At 42.0% G+C, this 22,599-nt stretch overlaps 1 protein-coding gene across 1 annotated transcript in view; it reads right to left on the bottom strand.

Annotated features, from left to right (window-relative positions):
- Positions 1 to 22,599, bottom strand: part of RYR2 (ryanodine receptor 2) — a 908,577-nt gene that overhangs the window by 461,659 nt on the left and 424,319 nt on the right. The window contains 4 exon segments of the mRNA XM_030194683.1: positions 8,813 to 8,982; positions 12,918 to 13,038; positions 17,151 to 17,250; positions 21,052 to 21,247. Coding sequence (XP_030050543.1) covers positions 8,813 to 8,982; positions 12,918 to 13,038; positions 17,151 to 17,250; positions 21,052 to 21,247 — 587 coding nt within the window.

Raw genomic sequence — 22,599 nt, forward strand, 5'->3', positions numbered from 1 at the left:
AAAAATGGACCAAGTAAAGTCACCCAAGTGCTCATCAGGGACGCCCTTCTTTTTTCCATTATCAGCCGAGGATGCCCATGTGTTAAGCACGCCCCAGTCCTGCCTTTGCTATGCTTCCGACACGCCCCCGGGAACTTTGGTCGTCCCCGCGATGGAAAGCAGTTGAGGGCACCCAAAATTGACTTTCGATTATGCCGATTTGGGTGACCCTGGGAGAAGGACGCCCATCTCCCGATTTGTGTCAAAAGATGGGCGCCCTTCTCGTTCGAAAATGAGCCCAAGAGTCACCCTAGTGTTACAGCACTTATATAAGTTGGATCAGTTACTAGAGCCTAGAACTCACTTACTCTGCATGCTGAAGTTACCACCAACAAAAAAGGAACTTCCCAGTCAGGTTCTTGGCTCAAAAGGAACTTTCATCAGTTGGGTTATGACAACATTGAGTTTCCATGACACTGCAAAAGGTTTGATGGAAGGCATCAACAGAAGTAAGCCCCACATAAAGCAGACAACTAAATGCTTTACAGAGATGGGTTTACCTTCTACATGATGATGATAATCACCAGTGGCACCAAGTTGTACCATAATGGATTTGCTTTTCAAACCTGAATCATAAATGTAGATGACAAACCTCTTCCACTTGAAAACATAAGACCTTTTAGTGGAATCTCACTTGGAAGTCAGAATTACTTGTGAAAATTATTCAGACAAATTCATGGAAGCTATAATTAACCTCTCAGCATCCAAGCTGTAAGGGAAAGGGACTCAATGTTGGAAAGAATGATCAGTGTGGGAAAATTCCCAAGTCCTATGGTCTCTTTATGGAAAGTTCCAGAAGAAGAAGGAACATTACTTGTTTTAGCCAATTTCTTTCTCCTGAGTAAGTTTCAGGAGAGTTTTCACTATCAGAGGTATTGAAGGACATCCATAGAGAAGACCCAGCCCCTAATGTAGGAGAAAGGCACCAGAGGCTAGTTTGCCTTGTATTCCTTTCCTGAAACAGAACTGAGGAATTTTTGTATTCTGGAGAGTGGCAAATAGATCTACTGAAGGGGTCTCTCACTCTTGAATAAACTTCTCAATCACTCCCTCATCCAAGGACCACTCGTGTGGTTGAAGAACATGGCTCAGCTTGTCTGCCAGTCAGTTGTCCTTGCCCATCAAGTATGTGGACCTGAGGGTCATCTCATAAGTAATGGTCCAGTTCTACATTCTGATGAGTCTCTCAATGCAGGAAGTATGAACCTGTTCCTCTCTGAAAGTGGATGTAATAAACATATCTTATTAATTTGAATCAATTTCATTTTGTTGGCTAACTGATCACTGAAAGCCTTTTGAGAGTTCCAGCTCACTCTCAATTTCAGGAAACATATCTGATGAGATTCCCATAACACCTGAGTGTGAAACCCATCTACAAGAGCTTCACAAAAAGTTATCCAAAGGTTTGAATGCATCTGTCATAAGCATTGTTTGAAATGATGGAATTTAGAAGGGGACATCCTTTGCCAGAATGTATTGAACTGTTTACTAGGTCAGAGAGTCTAAGAGAGATTTGGTGACAGATATGAGCTTGTATGTGACCTGTATTAACAGCAAGCTCAAGGTCCACTGAACATATTTCATTTTGAAATGTGCCAGGGTAGTTCATGTACTGTTGAGGCCACGTGGCCCAACATCCTTAACATGTTTCACGCTGATCTCTGCTGTCTCCTATATTTCTTCCACTACACATACTAGATGGATGATCCTTTCTTGTGGCAGAAATGCTTTTGAATCATGTCTAGCAATGAATTCCAGTTGTTGTGATGGCTTAATTAAGACTTGATTTGTAATTTATAATAAACCCTAGTAACTGCAGCAGTCAAATGGCTGCATGCCATAATTGTTCTGCTTCTGTTCATGATATGATTGCAAAACGTATTTTGTGAATACCCAAGGAGCTGATATGAGGACAAAAGGTAATACACAATACTCGTAGTGGTGTTTCTCTATCATGAATCTGATATATTTCCAGTGTCTGGTAAGCATCTTTATGTGAGTGTGTCATTTAAGTCAAAAGAATATAACTAGTCTCCTGCTTGGAGAAAAGGGATTATGTCCAAAGAAACCATCCTGAACTGCACTCTTACTATAAACTTGTTCAGGGTCCTTAGGTCTAGGGTGGGATGTAATAGTCTCTTATCTTTTTTGTAATCAGAAAATACCTGGCGAAAATCATGGAGGCAGTCAAACCCTATCCTTGGTTTGGTTGTGGAGCTAGTTGGGTTTTCTTAGGCTTCTACTGTCAAGGACAAAAGCAAGAACCTTGTCTTGTTTGGGAACAGCAGAATAAGGAGGGTACCTTTGACTTTGATAATAATGGGACCTCCTCTGCTTTTCATTCTTTTACCTCTTAAAAGAGTATGCTAGGTCAGTAGTGGTCCTGGAGAGGGTATTTGGTGAGGGTAGCAGCCTCTTGAACCTTATCTCTGATGAGATTTGCACCATGGCACTGCACATCAACTGGCTTTTCCTGTACATCATATCTCAGGTCTGAGGCATGCAGCCATGAATGTATCTGGGCACCAATACACATAGCAGAAGCACTCAATACTGTATCATTAACAGGCTTATTTTCGAAAGTGATCGCCGGCCATTTCCCGACATAAATCGGGAGATGGCCGGCGATCTCTCAAAAGCGGTGAAATCGGTATAATCGAAAGCAGCTTTTTTGAAACCATCGCCGCTTTCCCGTCGCCTCGCCAGCAAAAGTTCAAGGGGGCGAGTCGGTGGTGTAGTGAAGGCGGGACATGGGCGGGCATGGGTGTGGCTACCAGATGGCCGTCTTTCACGGATAATGGAAAAAAAAGCAGCGTTAAGCAGTATTTCATGGGGTTTACTTGGTCCTTTTATTTTCATGACCAAGCCTCAAAAAGGTGCCCCAACTGACCAGATGACCACTGGAGGGAATGGGGGATGACCTCCCCGTACTCCCCCAGTGGTCACCAACCCCCTCCCACACTAAAAAAAATACAAATCCAAACCTTTTTTTACCAGCCTGTATGGCAGCCTCAGATTTCATACCCAGCTCCCTGACAGCAGTATGCAAGTCCCTGGAGCAGTTTTTAATGGGTGCAGTGCATTTCAGGCAGGCAGACCCAGGTCCATCCCCCCCCCCCTACCTGTTACACTTGTGGTGGTAAAGGTTAAGCCTTCCAACCCCCCCCCCCAAAACCCACTGTACCCACATGTAGGTGCCCCCCTTCACCCATAAGGGCTATGGTAATGGTGTAGAGTTGTGGGGAGTGGGTTTGGGGGGGATTTGGGGGGGCTCAGCACTCAAGGTAAGGGAGCTATGCACCTGGGAGCTTTTTTGGAATTTTTTAAACATTTTTAGAAATGCCCCCTAGGGTGCCCGGTTGGTGTCCTGGCATGTCAGGGGGACCAGTGCACTACAAATGCTGGCTCCTCTCATGACCAAATGCCTTGGATTTCGCCGGGTTTGAGATGGCCCGCATTTTTTCCATTATCGCTGAAAAACAAAACCGGTGATCTCAAACCCGGCAAACTCTGGCATTTGGCCAGGCTAAACCGTATTGTTGAAAAAAAAAAGATGGTCGGCCATCTTTTTCAATAATACGGTTCCGGCCAGCTGTTGCGCCACCAACAAAATAGATCGCCGGCGATCTATTTTGCCGGCGACGTTCGATTATGCCCCTCTAAGTCACTCAAACCATGCATTTTCCATACTCCTTCCTTGTGTACACTAGTGAAAGGAGGGAAAGAGTCCAAAAACACTCCAATAATGTGCACAATATTCACAAGTGCATGCCCTTGAACAGCTGTTAAGAAGCTATGTGGGATGTCAGCACAGCATTTGGAAACATCTTGCTCTCAAAAGGCTCCAATATCCAAGTCTCTCTTCCTAGGGCACTGAAGAGTGCATCTTGGAATTTTTGGCTCTTTTGAGAGCAAAATCAACCACCATGGAATTGTGAGGAACCTGTTGCTTCTTGAATCTGGAAGCCTTCGGAAATATACTTAGAGTCGACATTCCTATTGGTAGGAGATACAGAGAAGGGGTCTCCCACATTCTTATCGGCATATCTTTAAATATTCTGTGAATGGATGCTATTTGAGCTTCTTGTGGGGGTTGGTGGGGTCAAAGAATTGGAGGATGTCCAGTCCTTCTGCAATGGGTTCCTCCTCTATTTTTTACTTCAAATTGAATAGTCTCAACCATTTTCTAAACAAAATTGAGGTCGTTTTCGGTTGGAGATCTCCTTCTTTTATGTATGGGAGACCGTTCTGATGAAAGGTCAATTGAACCTTCTTCAGAGAATAGGTCTAGCTTATAATCAGAATCCCAGAAGCACTCAGTCACACCCTGAAAATTGTTCCACTGTCAATGCCTTTCCTGCAGGCAGCATTTGAGTCTTGAGGACCATCTAGATCTTTTCCTGAATTGAGATTGGTGATGTTAAACCTGCAGCATCATGCCAAGCAAAGAATAAATCCATTCACTTATTGAATCCTCTCAAGAACTGTTTCTTAAAGTCTGCCATCAACAAAGACATGGGAAATAAAATAGGAATATCCACATCTTCCTGAATCACATGAGGAGTAATCACATGCCAGTTGTTGGGTCCACAGAAGCTCTCACAAAGGAGGATGAGCAGTTCTGATATCAGGGGAACTTCAAGGACACTGGCGACCTTGGTACCTCAGATCAAGTACGACGTTGATGTGCACTGGCCTCTGCATGGTGTTTGGCAGCACAATCTCTTGGTGTCAGTGAAGTTGAGGATGAATCATTCCTCTACTTTGACAGGATTTGATCTAAGCGTGATGTCAAGTGTGATGGATGCACGCTTAATGCCAATGAATACACAGCATCCGATGCAGTTTCAGGATCCATAGAGCTTCTAATACTAAGTCAATGGATCTGACATCTTTCTTCTCATTGACCATGGAGACCTCTTTTGAACATCTATCAACAGCAAGAAGGTTCATGAACAGGCTTCAAGAATTGCAACCACTAATTATGAATATCTTTGATAGATATAGTCCTGTTGCACCAAATGCATTTCTTAAAGCCACAAAGGGCCTTTTTCTGGGACTTGTCATCTGGAAAAATAGTCAAAGCAAAATCAAATTTATTTCACCATAATCCTGACAAGGAGCCCATGGCCATCAACTGAGGCCTATATAGAGGGCAAAAAATAAATGAAACTTATAAATGTCCAAACACTTAAAGAACTCCTACACAACATTGACAGGAAAAAGATGAAAAGCTTCAAAAAGTTCACTTATAAAATGAAAATACAAGTGTTGATGTGAGCTATGGTGATGCATAACCAAACAACTCCATAGAAAGTGAAGACTGAGGTGGATCTGGGAGACAGTGGAAGGTGGAAAATAGCATGCATGCACCATGAGGCAGCTCATAAGCTTTTAGTATCACTTAGTTGGAGTAGCTTCCAACACGGGTGATGCCACCCATGATATGAGTACTTTCTAAGTTTCTATACTTTTATCCTTAGAGAAATGTAAATATTGTTGGTCAGGTTTAAACTTCAAGCAAAAAGCCTTCAAGTCAGATTATTTCAATAATTTAGAAATGGGGAGGACAATTTTTATGGTATTTGCCTGTGAAACTAAGCAGTTGCCAAGGTAAATTCCTCAGGCTGAAAACTGCCCTCCCCCTCCCCCCCCCCCCCCCCCCCCCCCCCCAGTGGGCAAACATATAATGCTATTTTGCAAAATGCATATTTTAACCTTGGTGAAAAGGGGAGGAGTGCAAGGTAGATTCAAGAAGAACAAAATGCACTACTGTAGTAGCATTTAATTTTAAAAAGAGAGTTACGCTAAAATGAGGAAATTAGAAAGTAAAAGAACACTTACAACATTTTGCATAAAGCATGGAGATTTAGTTTTAAAACAGGGGCTCTAAACCCAGTCCTCGGGACACAGTTAGGTTTTCAGGATACCCACAATGAATAGATAAATGTGCATACAATGAAGGCAGTGAATGGAAATCTATTCATTGTGGGTATCCTAAAAACTTGATGGCCAAGCATGTCTTAAGGACTGGATGGAGAACCACTATTTAAAATATCCTCATGGAAGACCAGATAAAGTGCATTCTACATATAAAAAAAAACATTGAAGGGGGAACAAACAATTGTCAGTATGGTTAAATGGTGCAATGAAAGAAATTATTAAGGACAGAAAACACAGCTTTTAAACAAATGGAGAAAGCATGTGCAGCATGGTTCATGCAATCCTTTACATAGTAACATAGTAAATGACGGCAGAAAAAGACCTGCATGGTCTATCCAGTCTGCCCTACAAGATAAACTCATATGTGCTACTTTTTGTGTATAACTTACCTTGATTTGTACCTGTCCTTTTCAGGGCACAGACCGTGTAAGTCTGCCCAGCACTATCCCCGCCTCCCGCCACCGGCTCTGCCACCCAATCTCGGCTAAGCTCCTTAGGATCCATTCCTTCTGAACAGGATTCATTTATGTTTATCCCACGCGTGTTTGAATTCTGCTACCATTTTCATTTCCACCACCTCCCGCGGGAGGGCATTCCAAGCATCCACTACTCTCTCCGTGAAAAAATACTTCCTGACATTTTTCTTGAGTCTGCCCCCCTTCAATCTCATTTCATGTCCTCTCGTTCTACCTCCTTCACACCTCCGGAAAAGGTTCGTTTGCAGATTAATACTTTTCAAATATTTGAACGACTGTAACATATCACCCCTGTTTCTCCTTTCTTCCAGAGTATACATGTTCAGGTCATCAAGTCTCTGCTCATAAGTCTTGTAACGCAAATCCCATACCATTCTCGTAGCTTTTCTTTGCACCGCTTCAATTCTTTTTACATCCTTCGCAAGGTACAGCCTCCACAACTGAACACAATACTCTAGGTGGGGCCTCACCAACGACTTATACAGGGGCATCAACACCAGCCTAACAACCTTCTAGCTACGGCCACCGCCTTGTCACACTGTTTCATCGCCTTCAGATCCTCAGATACTATCACCCCAAGATCCCTCTCCCCGTCCGTACCTATCAGATTCTCCCCGCCTAACACATACGTCTCCCGAGGATTTCTATTCCCTAAGTGCATCACTTTGCATTTCTTTGCATTGAATTTTAATTGCCAAACCGTGTGAGTGTATGTGTGTGTGTGGACATTTGCATGTGTGTGTGTGCATCTGCATCCCTATGTATGGAGAGGGAGAGGAGAGGAAAGGAAGAGTTAGAAAGGATCAATTCCTAACCACTATGTTTCAGTGTGTCAATGGTCCTTATTTTAGAAGGAACCCCTTGTGTAAATAGCACCATTTACATGTGTAGGTGGATCATACCTGTGGAAAGGCGATTTTAGAAAAATGCCATTTTAACCTGGGGGATCCATACCACATCTACATAGCAACATGGTTTGGTTAAGTTATGAAAAGGGAGAGATATGGGCAAGCTGAAAACACCAATGAATATTCCTCATTTTACAAGGGGAATACCCATTACTCCTAAAAATATAGATGTCAGCATTTACATCTGCCCTGAAATGCATAAATGCCTGCTTGAAGGGCAGGTGTAAAGGCCAAGGACAATTCTACCACCTGATCTCCTCCCCATCAATAGGAAATCCCCAGCATATGAGCACCTCCCGGGCATCTGAACCCCCCGGCAACAAGAACCTTCCTGCATCTGATCCCACTAGCACAAAGAAACCCCGATGAAGGCCCACGGGCAGAACTCACCCCCTCGATCCTCCTACCCCAGCTCTTAATGGAATCCCATAGTCCCTGGTGTCTAGTGGGAGCAGGATCAATTCCCATCTCCACATCCTATCTAAAATTGTGCTCAGTGTTTCTAGGCTGCAATTGCTGAACTGCCTCTCCTATAGAAGCATATGAGGCCTTTTTGTTAGTTTTTTGAGCCCATACTTTTCCAGAACTCTCAGTTCCATTTTCAAACTTAATGTATCGTTTCCCTGCTTTATTCCCCATGCCAAATTGCAAGTTTTCGGAAAGGTAAATTGTTTAACCTGACCAATACTACAGTAAGGTCAATGAAAAGGCTTCATCATTCAATTATTCTACACTGCATTTTTTAGAAAAATATGCAGTATTCAGTGAAATGTGTATTAATTGTTGTTAATTGCTGACGAATATACCTTTTAAAATTAATGGCATCAATATTCAGTTTACAGTGCTGACATTTAACCTAATCTGTATATTCAACATTTCTATCTATCACATAGATAGTGGCACTGAACAAACAGATAGTGCCATGACCATTCTGACATTATCCACCACTATGTAGATAACTTTTTGGTTTGCCCTGTCCTATTATGCAGACACATGAGCATCAGCATTCTCTGTTGCTGGAATATTACACTGGAATGAACTTGTTGGCCAAACATTCTTATGTGTGGATAGGCTTCAGTTAAAAAAATTACTTTAGACACACTTCCTTGTTGCAGCTTTTTTTTTTTTTAATTATTGCATAATGGACTTGGAGATGATGGAGCAGTGCTGATACTTTATTTTATTGTTTTTCATAATGTTTGTTTTTATGGTTTTGTGTTTTTTTTTAATTATGTATGATTGGAAACCACCTAGGGTGGGGTGTGTTTTTAAAAATAAATCAATACCTGGCCCACTTTTATATAAGTATTATTGGTCCACTTTGTGATTTAAATGGCCCAATAGTATCTGCATAACAAAGAAAAACATATGGATATGACAATTATGTGTTTATGTATTATTGGTTTTGAATATCAGACCACTTAGCAATGAAATGTAACTTCTTACCGTGTCTAAGGAAGCAGCAGCACGGAGATCAGGCAGAAAGCCAACCTCAAGAAGTTGAAGAAGGAAATCCTGATCTTCAATTCCATAGACCCTGTCCAGGAATAGTACCATGGCTGCTTTATGATCTGGACAAAACCCTGCTGACATGTCTGGTTCCACCACTGTACCCTCTATTTAAAAAAGCGAACAAAAACATTGACGGTAAATAATGACTGAGTTAAGGCAGTAGACAGAGAAACCTTAAGTGCCTTGTCCAGAACAAATCCCATCTGGCTTGCGTTAATGTAAAACCCATATCTTTTTCCCAAACAGCCTGGGCTGTAGTCAAAGAAATGCAACTTTTTGGCCTGAATGCAAAGAATTCTGTTTGGTGTCAATTCAACACAGTGTACCACCCAGAAAACTGTATCTCTACTATGGATTATGGTGGTGGCAGCATCATGTCATGGAGATAATGTATGGAGAAAAATGAGCCACAAAACACAAAGGCTCAGAAAAAGTCCCTGAACCATCATAACTGAACCAAAAAGCAGCATGATCCCCCCCCCCCCCCCCCCCCCCCCAGTACAACAGGTCAGTTTTGAATGTTCTACTCTATTTTGAAGCTGCTTCCAACTGAGATTAAGAGAATATAAAGACTGATCTGATTCAGTCCAGACCCCATCCAATAGAAAAATCTCAGGTGATATATTAAAAGCATTAGTAAAAGCAACAACATCCAATTGATGGCTCTGATCATCAGTAGTTTATGGAACAAAGATCTGAAAAGCCAAAGCATCTAAACAATAATTACATTATTTAATTCTGACCCAAATAAAAGTGGCCAGCATGTCACACACAGCTACCTAGCACATTGCAGCATATATGGCAGGGTAAATACAACCAGATAGATCCACAGTGGGAATCAGACCCATGTCCCCTGTATTGAGGGGCCATAGCCCTAACCTCTATGCCACAAAACTACCTGTTACTACTACTAATCATCATTTCTATAGCACTACTACGCAGTGTTGTACACATTATATGCAGGTACCTTCTCTGTCCCTAGAGGGCTCACAATCTAAGTTTTGTACCTGGGGCAATGGAAGGTTAAGTGACTTTTACAAGGTAACAAGGAGCTGCAGTGGGAAATGAACCCAAGTCGCCAGGATCAAAACCTGCTGTACTAACAATTAGGCCTCTCCTCCCTAGTTGCTGTGATGATCTGAGAAGTCTAGATGGACAATTTGGGGTTAGGAAATGGTAAAGACATAGAGGATTGCCAGATTGTTGGTTCTTAAATACCCAAAGTAGAAGCTTGTAAGTGATACTTTAGGAGTTAGCACTCAAGAAAAAAGATCTAGGTGTCATTCTAGACAATATGCTGAAATTTTCTGCCCAGTGTGCAGCGGCAGTCAAAAAAGCAAACAGGATGCTAGGAATTATTAGGAGAGGGATGCAAAATAAGACCAAAAATATTATAATGCCTCTATATCACTCCATGGTGCTACCTGAGTATTGTGTTCAATTCTGGTCGCCGTATCTCAGAAAAGATATAGCAGAATTAGAAAAGGTTCAAAGAAGAGTGACTAAAATAACAGAAGGGATGGTACAACTCCCATATGAAGAAAGGCTAAAGAGGTTAGGGCCCTTCAGCTTGGAAAAGAGATGGTGGAGGGGGGATATGATTGAGGTCTACAAAATCCTGAGTGGTGTGGATTGGGTGGAGGTGAATCGATTTTTCGCTCATTTAAAAAGTGCAAAGACCAGAGGACAATCAATCAAATTACATGGAAATACTTTTGAAACAAATAGGAGGAAATAGTTTTTTCATTCAATGAATATTTAAGTTCTGGAACTCGTTGCCAGAGGATGTGGTAACAGCAGTTAGCGTATCTGGGTTTAAAAAAGGTTTGGACAAGTTCATGGAGGAAAAGTCCATAGTCTGTAATTGAGAATGGCATGGGGGAAGTCACTGCTTGCCCTGGTATTGGTAGCTACTAATTGGGTTTCTGCCAGGTACTTGTGACCTGGATATGCCACTGCTGGAAGTAGGATACTGGGCTAGATGGACCATTGGTCTGACCCAGTATTCTTATGATTTTATGTTATGTTCTTATGATACAGTGAGATACCAGTAGCATCGGCAATCAGTTTGATAGCTGTGTTCTGTAAGAATTGTAGTCTCTGGAGGTCCTTTACTCTGAGTCCATTGTAAAGTGCATTACAATAGTCTAATTCTCTCCTTGGAAAGAGTATGTGGGTAATACGTATTGTCCAGATTTAGAGGCCAATAAGACAGTGGACCAAAAAGCACTCTTCCTGGACAGCAGTGTGGAGTGGAAATAGTTTTCCTGAAGCAGTTTGTCAGTGGCAAGGAAAACCCTTTTTAAAGTACTAGAAGAGGACCTTTTTCTGCCTATTGTAAAACAGTTAGAAGCGCTACTATATGCAAAGTATAAAAAAAGTACTGCATAAATCCTGTGAAGGAACTCTACGTATAAAATTTTTCAGATTGGGAACACTATTTCTGTGCAGTTTGCCTTCTCAAAAACATTCTCAATACAGTTTAAATCTGAGGAAGGTGAACTTTGTGACCCCTTTACTAAGCTGCATTAAGCAGCTAACATGTATTTTACTACACCGTACACATTAGAGTGGACCTGTGCTAATGTTTCCACACTAAAAAAGCAGCCTGCATGGTAAAAATCCCACATTAGCTGCTTAATGTAGGAGTGGGCGGATACTGGGTGTGACATCGACACATAAAGGAGTGGCCGGCTGTGATAGCTAGTGCATGGATTATTACTGCCACTAGCTACCATGATTGTCAAAAGCACAGCTGCATTTATGCCACCTCAAGAAGAGGTGGTAACTTACTGACAATCAAATATGTGGCCTCAGCCTACATAGACCAGGTCCAAGGCCCCCTTTGCTTAATCCAATCCCCCTGAGCTCTGTTTCCACCCTCTCCGACAACCCAAAGTTAATGGAAAGACACACCAACATCCCCCATTTGTTTGTTCCTGACATCCCCTGTTGACATGCCCCAACTCGCCAACAACCTCCCAATGGCATGGCCTTATACCCCATAACACTGGTATGGATTAACACCTCAATACCCTTTCATGACCTGACAACTCCAAACCCCTCTGATGGCATGTCCCAGCTCCCTTAGCAGATTCCCCTCCAGTCCTCCAACCCTTCTGAAATGATGAAACAGCTAAGCCCCTTCCTCAATGCTAAGACACACTCACAAGATGTCAGGAATATCCGCCCCCACCCCCAGGTCCCCTAAGCACCCCCGGGACTTACTAGAGGTGATCCCTGGTAGTCTAATGAGTAAGTACTGGGGGTGCTTGTGGAACCTGGGGGGGGGGGGCTGGGTGGTGAAAGAGAGTATCCCCGACATCTTGTGGGTGAGACTTAGGTTTGAGGGAAGGGCTTATCTGTTCCATCATTTCAAGAGGCTGAGAGAATCAGAAGGAGTAAATCTGCCAAGGAGGTTGGAGCATGCCATTGAGGGGAAGGGGGGTTGTCAGGCCATGCCATCAAGGGGTGTTGGGTCATGTCATCAAGGGGTGTCAGAAGATGAGATCAGTAAAGTGGAAGTGTCAGGGCATGCAATTGGGGATGTTGGGGTGGGTGGAAATGGGTCTTGGGGAGGTAGCCTCAGGAGCGCACTGTCATGGCAGAGCTGACATCTTTTATTTATTTATTTATTATTGGGCCTGCACCACATTACCTGCTGTGGCAGATAGCACAGGCACCCACACTATCTACCACTGAATGTAACATGGTGCCGTGTGCTATCTGCCCTGTATGATAAATGCAGGACTGTTACAGGGCATGCCCTATGTATTTACCACATAGGCTTTGCACTTACCACACGTTCATTTTGGATTAACACATGCAGTAAGTGCAAAACTTACCACACTCTACTAAGAGAGCCCCTTTGTGTTGGTATTGGATAATTCCCCTGCAAGACAACTGTGTGAAAATGTTGTGCACCTCTTTTGATTCTGACAGATCTGTGTCCCTTTATACATTCTGATAAATGGTACCAGGAGGCAAAAGCAGCCAACATCAGCTAATAATGTTGTTCATCTTCTAACCGCTCATTTACCTTTAGCTATTGTTGGCATCTGGAAAGAAAGGCTGATCACCCCAACCAAGTCTTCCAAGGGAATCAATGAGCGCAGGATGGACCTTATTCTAATGGCTTCACCTTTTCCAGCATGAATGAGCTGGAAATGCAAACAAAGACAAAAACAATAAAATCTTTGGCAAGCAGTAGGTTAAATTTGTCAAGTTTTAAATCTCCCTCTATTAACTGGCTACATATCTGTGCTCCAAAACATTGAGAGATAGATATTCAGCCCACAGTGGTCAATGTTTTATTAAAACACTGATAGCTGCAGCCACAATTAGCCTGAGATATTCAGTGCTGGGCCATGTTCGGGGGCTAACTTCAGTGGGGCTGGCTACTGGAACTTATGCGAGCCCCAGCTAAATACTGGTCAGGACCTGAATAACTTTAGCCAATGCAAACTCCCTTCTCCTCCCAGCCAGCAACAGTCACAAACTCTTCCTCCCCCAGAATGTTCTCCCAACCATCAACCCCCACAGGGTGGTGGGGAGCTCCATTGGGAGGTGGGAGGGGGATTGCAGAAGATAAAAAAAATATATACTGTATATAAAAACAGTTATGCAGGTCCTGGCTGATATTCAGTGCCGGGACCTGCATAGCTAACCCAGCCTATTAGGAAAGTTTTTGAGCTGTCCTAACTCAGCTGGATTAGCTATGAGGTACCAGCACTGAATATTTCTAGCACCCCCATAAGTTCTGGTTCCTCTCCAATGCTGCCCCCTGTACCCCCCTGACCTGCCCCTTTTTAAAATTGGTGGTCAGAGCCGATATTCAGTGGCACTGCCTGGTTAAGTGCTGCTGAATATCAGTGGTTGGGTGGCCCCAGACAATTTAAGTGGGCCAGAGCCTCTCCTGCCTGCTTAAGTTACTCTGAATATTGGCAAGCGAAGGTGTAGACTTAGCTGGTCAAAAGAGGGCCTGGATATTTGGCAGATAAGTGTAATAGTTTATTCTAAAAAGTGAAAATGATTAATCTGAACCAATTTCAATGTTGCGACACCAGTCACATACAGTTCATTCAATCCTCTCTGCTCCCTGATCCCAAATGTACCCCCTGCCCCACCCCTGCAGAGAGAACGGCTGTTTCATTGAATAAGGATGGCACTTAAGTGCACCATTTTATATTCCCACAAGTATGTATGAAATTTCACCAGGAATGAAAGGACCACACAAATAATGGGCAATTGTATAACAGGGGGGCCTACATGTACACACTAGTTGACCATGTTAAGTGGACAGAATACTGGCTCTTTTACAGATAAGTGTACACTTATGTGCATACTTGGCAGCAAAACACCTAAGCACTGTTCTGTAAGGGTGCAAGTAAGGGGCATAGAGTACAAATGCAAGTGAACATTCACAGGGGAAAACATGGGAGGGGCTGTCACCTACGTGCACCACTTACAGAATATTGTTACACATGCCCTTGCCACATTTCGGCACTCACAGTCACTGTTCCCTCTAAGCCAGTGGTTCCCAAATCTGGTCCTGGAGGCACCCAAGCCAGCCAGGTTTTCAGGATATCCACCATGAATATTCATGAGAGAGATTTGCTTGCAGTGGAGGCAGTACATGCAAATCTCTCTCATGAATATTCAAGGTGGATATCCTGAAATTCTGATTGGCTGGGGTGCCTCCAGGACCAGGTTTGGGAACCACTGTTCTAAGCAGAGTGGGAGTCCTCCACCTACAGTGCTGCCAGTGGGAGGTGCTGTTCCACTATCACATTTTCAATAGTGAGGAACAGGTAAGCTCTGCAGGACTACAGCAAGTCTAGCAATTGAAAGCACAATATTGAAGGAATACCCCTCACTGGCAGCAATGCAATTGGAGGTCTCCCATTTGGCTTAGAAGGAACAGTACCCACAGTTACACCAGGTATATATGGCTGCTGTAACTCTGGCCACTTGAACATAAGGCATGCCAGTAAAAGGTTACACTAGTACTCCATAACAGAATCTGGACACCTATGGGCCGATGCTCAGAACCTAATGCTGGCGCTAAAGCTGGTTAGCACTGGACTAACGCCAGAGTTAATCAGCGCAGAATATTCAGAGGGCTGGAGCACAAGAAACAACAGCCATGTCAAAGATTAGTGTATTTACATTTAGTCAAATGGATGTAAATGGAGTCATTTGTAATTCCCTCCCAATGCTCAGAAAACAGCACACAAACAAACCCTGCCCTTACCATTGAAAATCTAATGCCAGCTCAGAGCTGGCATTGGGATGTTTGAACAGAGGATTTCTGATTTTTTTCAGTTTAAATCCTCTGGTTTTGTTTTGTTTCGGAAACGGAAGGAAGCCCGTGCAAGCCTGTAAGTGCTGGAAGTGAAAAACAAATGTGTGTGGGTCTGAGCAGCACACCTGAAAGTGAAAGTTCACTTTAGTGCCTGTTTTCTGCACTTAAATATATACCTTTAGAGTAAAAAAAAATATGAAAAGCTTATATTTAAAGGTGCAGAAGAATGGCACCGATGTGTGCTTCACTTCCTGCTTTGCCTGGGCATGCACACAAGATCTGTGCTTACCGCAAATCTCTTCTGTGCATGCACCAGGCATGTTCCTCCCCCTTACTTTCGGTCTCACAGCGTGCATACCATTTACATAGCATAAGCACTGAGCACTGGAGAGCTAAGTTTTGGCGCTGTTTCCCTGGTATGGATCGGGCACTGTTCCCTATAGCGTGGGAGTCCTGAGCCCACCAGCACTATTGTAGAACCGACTCTCACTGCATGGCATTGGGGCTCCTAGAAGGAGCCAGTAGTGGGAGGCGGGGCTGGAGGTTGGGAGGCGGGGATAGTGCGGGGCAGACTTATACGGTCTGTGCCAGAGCCAGTGGTGGGAGGCAGGACTGGAGGTTGGGAGGCAGGGATAGTGCTGGGCAGACTTATACGGTCAGTGCCAGAGCCGGTGGTGGGAGGCGGAGATAGTGCTGGGTAGACTTATACGGTCTGTGCCCTGAAGAGCATAGGTACAAATCAAAGTAGGGTATACACAAAAAGTAGCACACATGAGTTGTCTTGTTGGGCAGACTGGATGGACCGTGCAGGTCTTCTTCTGCCGTCATCTACTATGTTACTATGTTTAGGCATGTACTTGTGGAATGGCCCCCATAGTGGATGCAAATTTCCATGCATATTTTCTCCTAGCTAATTTTCTATATTAACAACTTTTTTTTTTATTTTCTTATAGTTCCATTACCAATCTGTACAATAACAAAAACATAAGTATTATCAAGTAAGCAAATAATATTGGCAAGAAAGAGTATTTTCAGTAGCCAATCTAAGTAACGAATGTCTGCAACAACAACAGCAGAAAACATGAAACAATGAGCTGTTGGGTAGGAGAACAAAGTTGAGGAAGAGAGTCTTTATATATTTGCCAAAATACTATCGGATTTGGAATCCTTTCTTACATTTCTCTTAACCCAATGCTTTGACACCTGTTAGATACTTTTATATGATCCCTTTCCAACATAATATCAGAAACATTCCTACTCCCTGAAATATAGATACTCAAACCCTAGCTAATTTTCAATGGGAAAAATCTTCCTTTTAAGTTCAAAATCTTTTCTATTGATGACCGTACACAGTACAAACAATAAAGAAATGAAAAAGCACAAGGTTAGTCATCCAGATTTTAACATGCTCTAAGTGAATGTATATAAACCCACTGTCCCCACCAACCATATTCCCAACCTCCCCATCCCCAAACTTCTATTCTAGCTATCAAGATAATTCCAAAATAATAACTCAAAATTGACAATAAGAGCTCTAGTAATCACAACACCTTGACCACCCAGCCTTCAGCCGCCTCCCAACCCCCAAAGAGTTTATGATTTTTTTTTACATTGATAATTTCCAGATTGCAACATACAAAGAAAAGATAAACTACAACTACACATATTTAGCATTCTGAGTTTTCAGATAAGTTGTGCCTTATGGTTTATGTTTGCATTCAAAATTAAAATCACGTAAAAAAAAAATAGGTGTAATGACTGCAGAGTTTTAAAAATCTCTGTTCACAGTTTAAAATGTGCCACCACCATTTGATTTTCAACAACAGAACCGTGCACAGTAAGTTTCACTCACTGATGAACAGTTGCTACATCATTCAATTTATCCATTCAGATAATAAAGCTTAGAGTACAATATCAAATAAATCGCATAATTTTGGAACGCTTTTATATATCAAAAGCCTGGCTTACGTGCATTTCAGGGGCACAGCGTCCTAAGAGGTCAATTAGAGCAGCATAAAATGTCATGATAGCATTCCCCATGTGGATAGTATCATCTTCTTCCAGCTCTCTGTTTTGCAAAAGAAAGAAAGAACATGAAAAAACGAACAAAATACTATGTATAGCATCAGATGTGAAACATTCACTTTAGACTGAATGTGTTTTTAGCCTACTCCAGTTAACTCATCTGGTCATATTCAGACATTTCTCATTTTTTACTTATGGAAGAAATCTTTCTTGAATAAAGTCCCTTGCAATAGGTATCTGCCAAGTTTAACCAATACTAATCAGGGAAGCAGATATGGAACAACTCCTGTACAATTTATGTGGGCAAAATGGCAGAGACTATTATAACGAGCAAAATCACTGAATATATACATAGGCATGGATTAATGGGACAAAATCAACATGGATTTAGTCAAGGGAAATCTTGCCTCACCAATCTGATACATTTCTTTGAAGGGGTGAAAAAACATGTGAATAAAGATGAGCCAGTTGATATTGTGCATCTGCGTTTCTAAAAGTACCTCATGAAGGAAGTTCAAAAGTCTTGGGATAGGAGGCAGTGTCGTATTGTGAATTAAGAATTAGTTAAAAGACAATAGAGAGTAGGGTAAATGGTCAGTATTCTTAGTGGAAAAGTGGGGTTCCCAAGGGATCATAGTCATCTCTCTTTGATCTCTCCTCCACTTTTGATATGGTGGATCGCTCCCTTTTTCTATCTCATCTTTGCTCCCTAGGGATACATGACACTGTTCTCGCCTGGCTCACAAGCTACCTCACAAGGCCCACTTGTAAGTTATGTCATGGTTCCACCCTGTCCTCATCCTATCCGGTCACCTTGGGTGTACCTCAGGGATCCACTCTAGCACCCTCCATGTTCAACATCTTTCTCTCACCTCTTTTAACACTTACCCAGGAACAGGGCTGCGTACCATTCTGCTATGCAGATGACATTCAGGTTCTCTATAGGGTCACAGATTCCACTTCATCTCTCTCTACAATCAACAACTGTCATGTATCTTCCTGGCTCAAGACTAATTGCCTATTCCTCAATTCCACAAAATGTGAAATCACATCTTTCCCCAATTCTGGTGTTGCGCTTTTGCCTCCTCCCTCTGTTAATGATCAATCTCTTCCGTTCTCAGACACAATAAAAATTCTAGGGGTCATATCCAACTCTAAATTGACGTTTAAAGCATAAATTGACTCTGTTCTTCGTTCTGCATTCTTTGCCCTTCACTAAATCAGGTCTCTTTGTTTTTACCTAGACCCACCACTTCTGCGCACTCTTCTTCTTTCGGTTGTCATTTCTCATTTGGATTACTGTAACTCTTTATACAACAGCCCCCCCTCTTGTATTTTATAAAGCGTCTTCAATTTATTCAGTCAACTGCTGTGAAATTCCTTCATTTTGCTCATCGCATTGATCATGTGACTCTGCTCTTACGTTCTGAATACTGGCTTCCAATCTCTAAATGGTTAAAGTTTAAAATCCTCTGCCTAGTTTTCAAACCACGTCTCCCTTCTGTCCCTGCCTATCTCCACTCAGTTATTCTTCCTTATATCCCATCCCATTCCCTTTGCTCTTCTGGCGCCAACCTCCTTATTTTACACTCCCTTCCAGTATTTTGTTTTGTCTAACGGTATCCTATGAGTCCTCTTTCAGCTTCTTAGGATCCTCTCTCTGGAATGCATTCCTGTCTTCTCTTCATTTGGAAAATTATTATCAAAAGTCTAAGGTTCTGCTTAAAACCTCTCTGTTCTCTGAGGCCTTTGGTTAATCAGTATTCTGCTGTCTTTCCTTCCCTTCAAATTTTGATTTTAATATTGTAAACCATGCACTAGCCATGTCTGGACCCTGTGCGGTATATCAAGCACCTGGAAATAAATAAAATAATATATAAAGGGGATGGGACAACTTCCCTTTGAGGAAATGCTAGAGTGGCTAATGCTCTTCAGCTTGGAGAAGAGATGCCTGAATGAAGCTACTAAGTAATAAATTTAGAACTCACCAGAGAAAATATTTCTTCACTCAATATGTAATTAAACGCTGGAATTTATTGCTAAAGAATATGGTAAAAGCAGTTAGCTTAGCAGGGTCTAAAAAGGTTTGAATAATTTCCTAAAGGAAAAGTCTATGTCATTATTAAGATGGTCTTGGGAAAATCTACTACTTTTTTCTAGGATAAGCAGCATATAATCTGTTTTACTCTTTTGGTATATTGCCAGGTATTTGTGAACTGGATTAGTCACTGTTGGAAACAGGATATTGGTGGACCTTCAGTCTTTCCCAGTATAGCAAGACTTATGTTCTTATGTCAGTAGGAAGTGGCAAAATAAGTCAATACAAACACTTCTAGGATGATCATTGGGGCTTGGCAATTTGACAGGTTTACCCCTTTGTTGATCAGCAGACATTGGCTTCCAGTAGCAGCACGGTGCACCTGAGTATCTGATTTGGTTAATCGAGCTACTCACAATAAACCAATCTTTGTTAGAAGGATTGTTTGATTCTTCACTATCCCTCAGCTAAATCATTAAAGTCTAAGAAACATTACACTGCTGCATTTGTTTTTCAAGTGACAAAATGCTAGAATACTCTTCCTTTGTATGTTAGGTCTGAGGTTTGTTACTTAAAATTTAGAAAATTAGTGAAAGCATTCTTATTTTGGTTAATTATTAGTTACATCAGTGTATTCTGTAATTCACTTGACACAGTTAGTTTTCTTGCATTGTAATCCATGCAGAACCTTTTTGGTTTGCAACAGAATAATTAGTATGGTATTGTATTCTAGTTGTTTTTGCCAAAATGTACATCGGATAAGTAAGTGAGCATATAGTAAGAGTCAATCTAACAGTTTCCTTTCTATTCTTGACCCACAACTATTGTTTTTGAAGATGCTAAATAACATAATACAAGCTAAGCTTTGGGTTTGCCACATACATAAAACTCTCAGAGATGAAAGCCATTAATTGATAGAAGGTTCCTTTTCTGTTCCAGTCTCCTAGAGGTTGCCATTACAATTTTTATTATTATTATTTTAATGTAAAGGCAGGAAGGAAAGTTGGGAATGAAATGTTTTGGAGTCTGCATTATTTTACAAGAGACTAAAAACCCAATGGAAATGGAGTATGAAGAATAAAGTGGTTCTGTGCATAGAGCATCCTACTGACACAAGTTAATTACAAAGTAGAGTCTAGGCAATTGCATTTTCCACATTATTCCCCTAATTTTAAAAAACTCACCGCAAATTGTGCACACAAACTTAAGCAGGTGCACAATTAAATAATGAGCTAATTAGCACCAATAATTAGCTTTTCAAACCAATTATTGACAGTAATTAGATTTAAATCTAATATATGTGTGTAAATGTAGGTGCAAGATCCACACCTAAATTTTATGCACAAATTGAAAAAGAGGGCATGGAAATAGGAGGGTCATGGGCTTAACAGGGGTGTTCCTTACATTTACATGCATTGTTATAAAATGAGGGGGGATATGCGCCTAATTTAGGCATGTACATTTGCACCATGTTTTAATTGGTGCAAATGGTTTTGCCTAAAGTTAGGTGCGATTACCGGGTGGGAAGGGTTCATGTGCTAAACATTCACTAATTGGTTAGCATTCAGCAATATAGCTGTGCTAACCAATTAGTTCAGCACACACCCACTCTCCGCCCCCCAGACACACCCCGTGCATCAACATATAAATTTTAATTTTTAGCACATGGGTAGCATGCACACTTGGCAAAATTACAACGGGATGACTTAGTGCACCAGAAGTATGCCATTTTTTGCTGCGGTAAGCACACGTTAGTGCTTACCACAGCCTTGTAAAAGGGACCCCAAGTGAGTAGAACCACTCCACTTGACCTACAAAGTTTTATTAGATCCATTGGTTGGTGATGGGCCATCCCTGGTAGGGTCTTCTGAGATTTTGAGAGCTTCCTCCATAGCTGCAAGTAGTCCGTTGCCTCCTTCTCCCCTTAGAGCTGGACCAAAGCACTCAGGACGCCGAATTAGCAGTCTCACTACAACATTGGCATTCTCTTCAACACTCTCTCCTGGAAGATGATGCATAAAAAAAGATGGAAGATACTTCTATTATATTCTAAATCTCCAGTAGTGATGACCAAAAAATACTGCTCTTCCAGAACCAGACCTTACATGGTAAGAGAAATGTCCATTAATGAATTTGGAAAGCTGCTTTAACAAATACAAAATCTATGGGATTTCAAATGAAATTGCAAATGAGAATGGAGGAGGCCATCCAAGGAGTCCAGCCTCTCTCACCTTCCCTATCCACCCAGATGACTTGTATCTCTCCTTCCCAACAGCCCTCACCCTAAAGTTCACAGCATCTCACTCCTTTCCAATGTGTCCAGTATGTTACTCATTCCTTTCTGCACTCTCCCAAGGTGTCCAGCATGTGCCCTGCTTTTCTCTTCTCCCACCACCATTGCTACTATAGCCCTACCTCTGTCCTTCATCAGAGAGCCTGAGCAAACTCAGCCACAACTGCAACACAATAAAATAAAAGTAATAATGCATCAGGCCTTTGATCATCACACACAGTCATAGCCTGCTAGATCCACCCTTTTTGTCAAAGAGGATAGGACTGCAAGGCTTTAAGCATGTGTGTAGGTGATCAATGGCACACCACTATTAAAGTCCTTCTCCTTCACAGTTTTGGCAGCTGTGCTGTCACCTCAAAAGCCTACCTCTTTAATTAGCAGGGCAACCCAACCATTAGGCAGGGCTAGAGAGTTGCCCAGAAAGCAGAATCTAGGGGGGGCATCAAAGACCACCTGTAGTCAAAGTGAAACAATAGGTCCTAACAACAATCCAAGGTTAAAACAACAGGGATACTCTTATCAGCAGCAAAAAGGAGAGGGTGTACAGTGGGCCTGAAAGTTAACTAGTAGTAAGCCAGGCTAAAGGTTTGTCCTAAGGTGCCTAATACTCTTGCACTAGCCCTGCTATTTGAACACTTAGAGGGGTATAGATCAAATTTTTTGATTGAAACCATCTCAGAATGCATCACTCCTCAACTAGAAATCACCTCATTTAAAATATCCAACCCTACATTATGCGATTCACTAACTTGCATTCTATTTTATAGACCCCCATGCAACTGTAACCATAACCAATCTACCTTCATGGATTTCATATCTAATTTATGCATCAGCAACCCCAATGTAATTATTTTAGGTGATATAAACCTTCACCTAGAGGATCCCAAGTCTGCCCATACCCAAGAATGCATGGATCTTCTCTATCTGTGTGACTTCACCATACCTCCGCCAAAACCCACTCACATCAGGGGCCATTCTCTTGACATCATTTCTCATAAATTCTCCTCCGACCAATACTTCACCATATCCGACATCGATTGGTATCCCACTCCATGGTCGGA

This window comes from Microcaecilia unicolor, chromosome 3 (genome assembly GCF_901765095.1).
Source record: "Microcaecilia unicolor chromosome 3, aMicUni1.1, whole genome shotgun sequence".
NCBI lineage: Eukaryota > Metazoa > Chordata > Amphibia > Gymnophiona > Siphonopidae > Microcaecilia > Microcaecilia unicolor.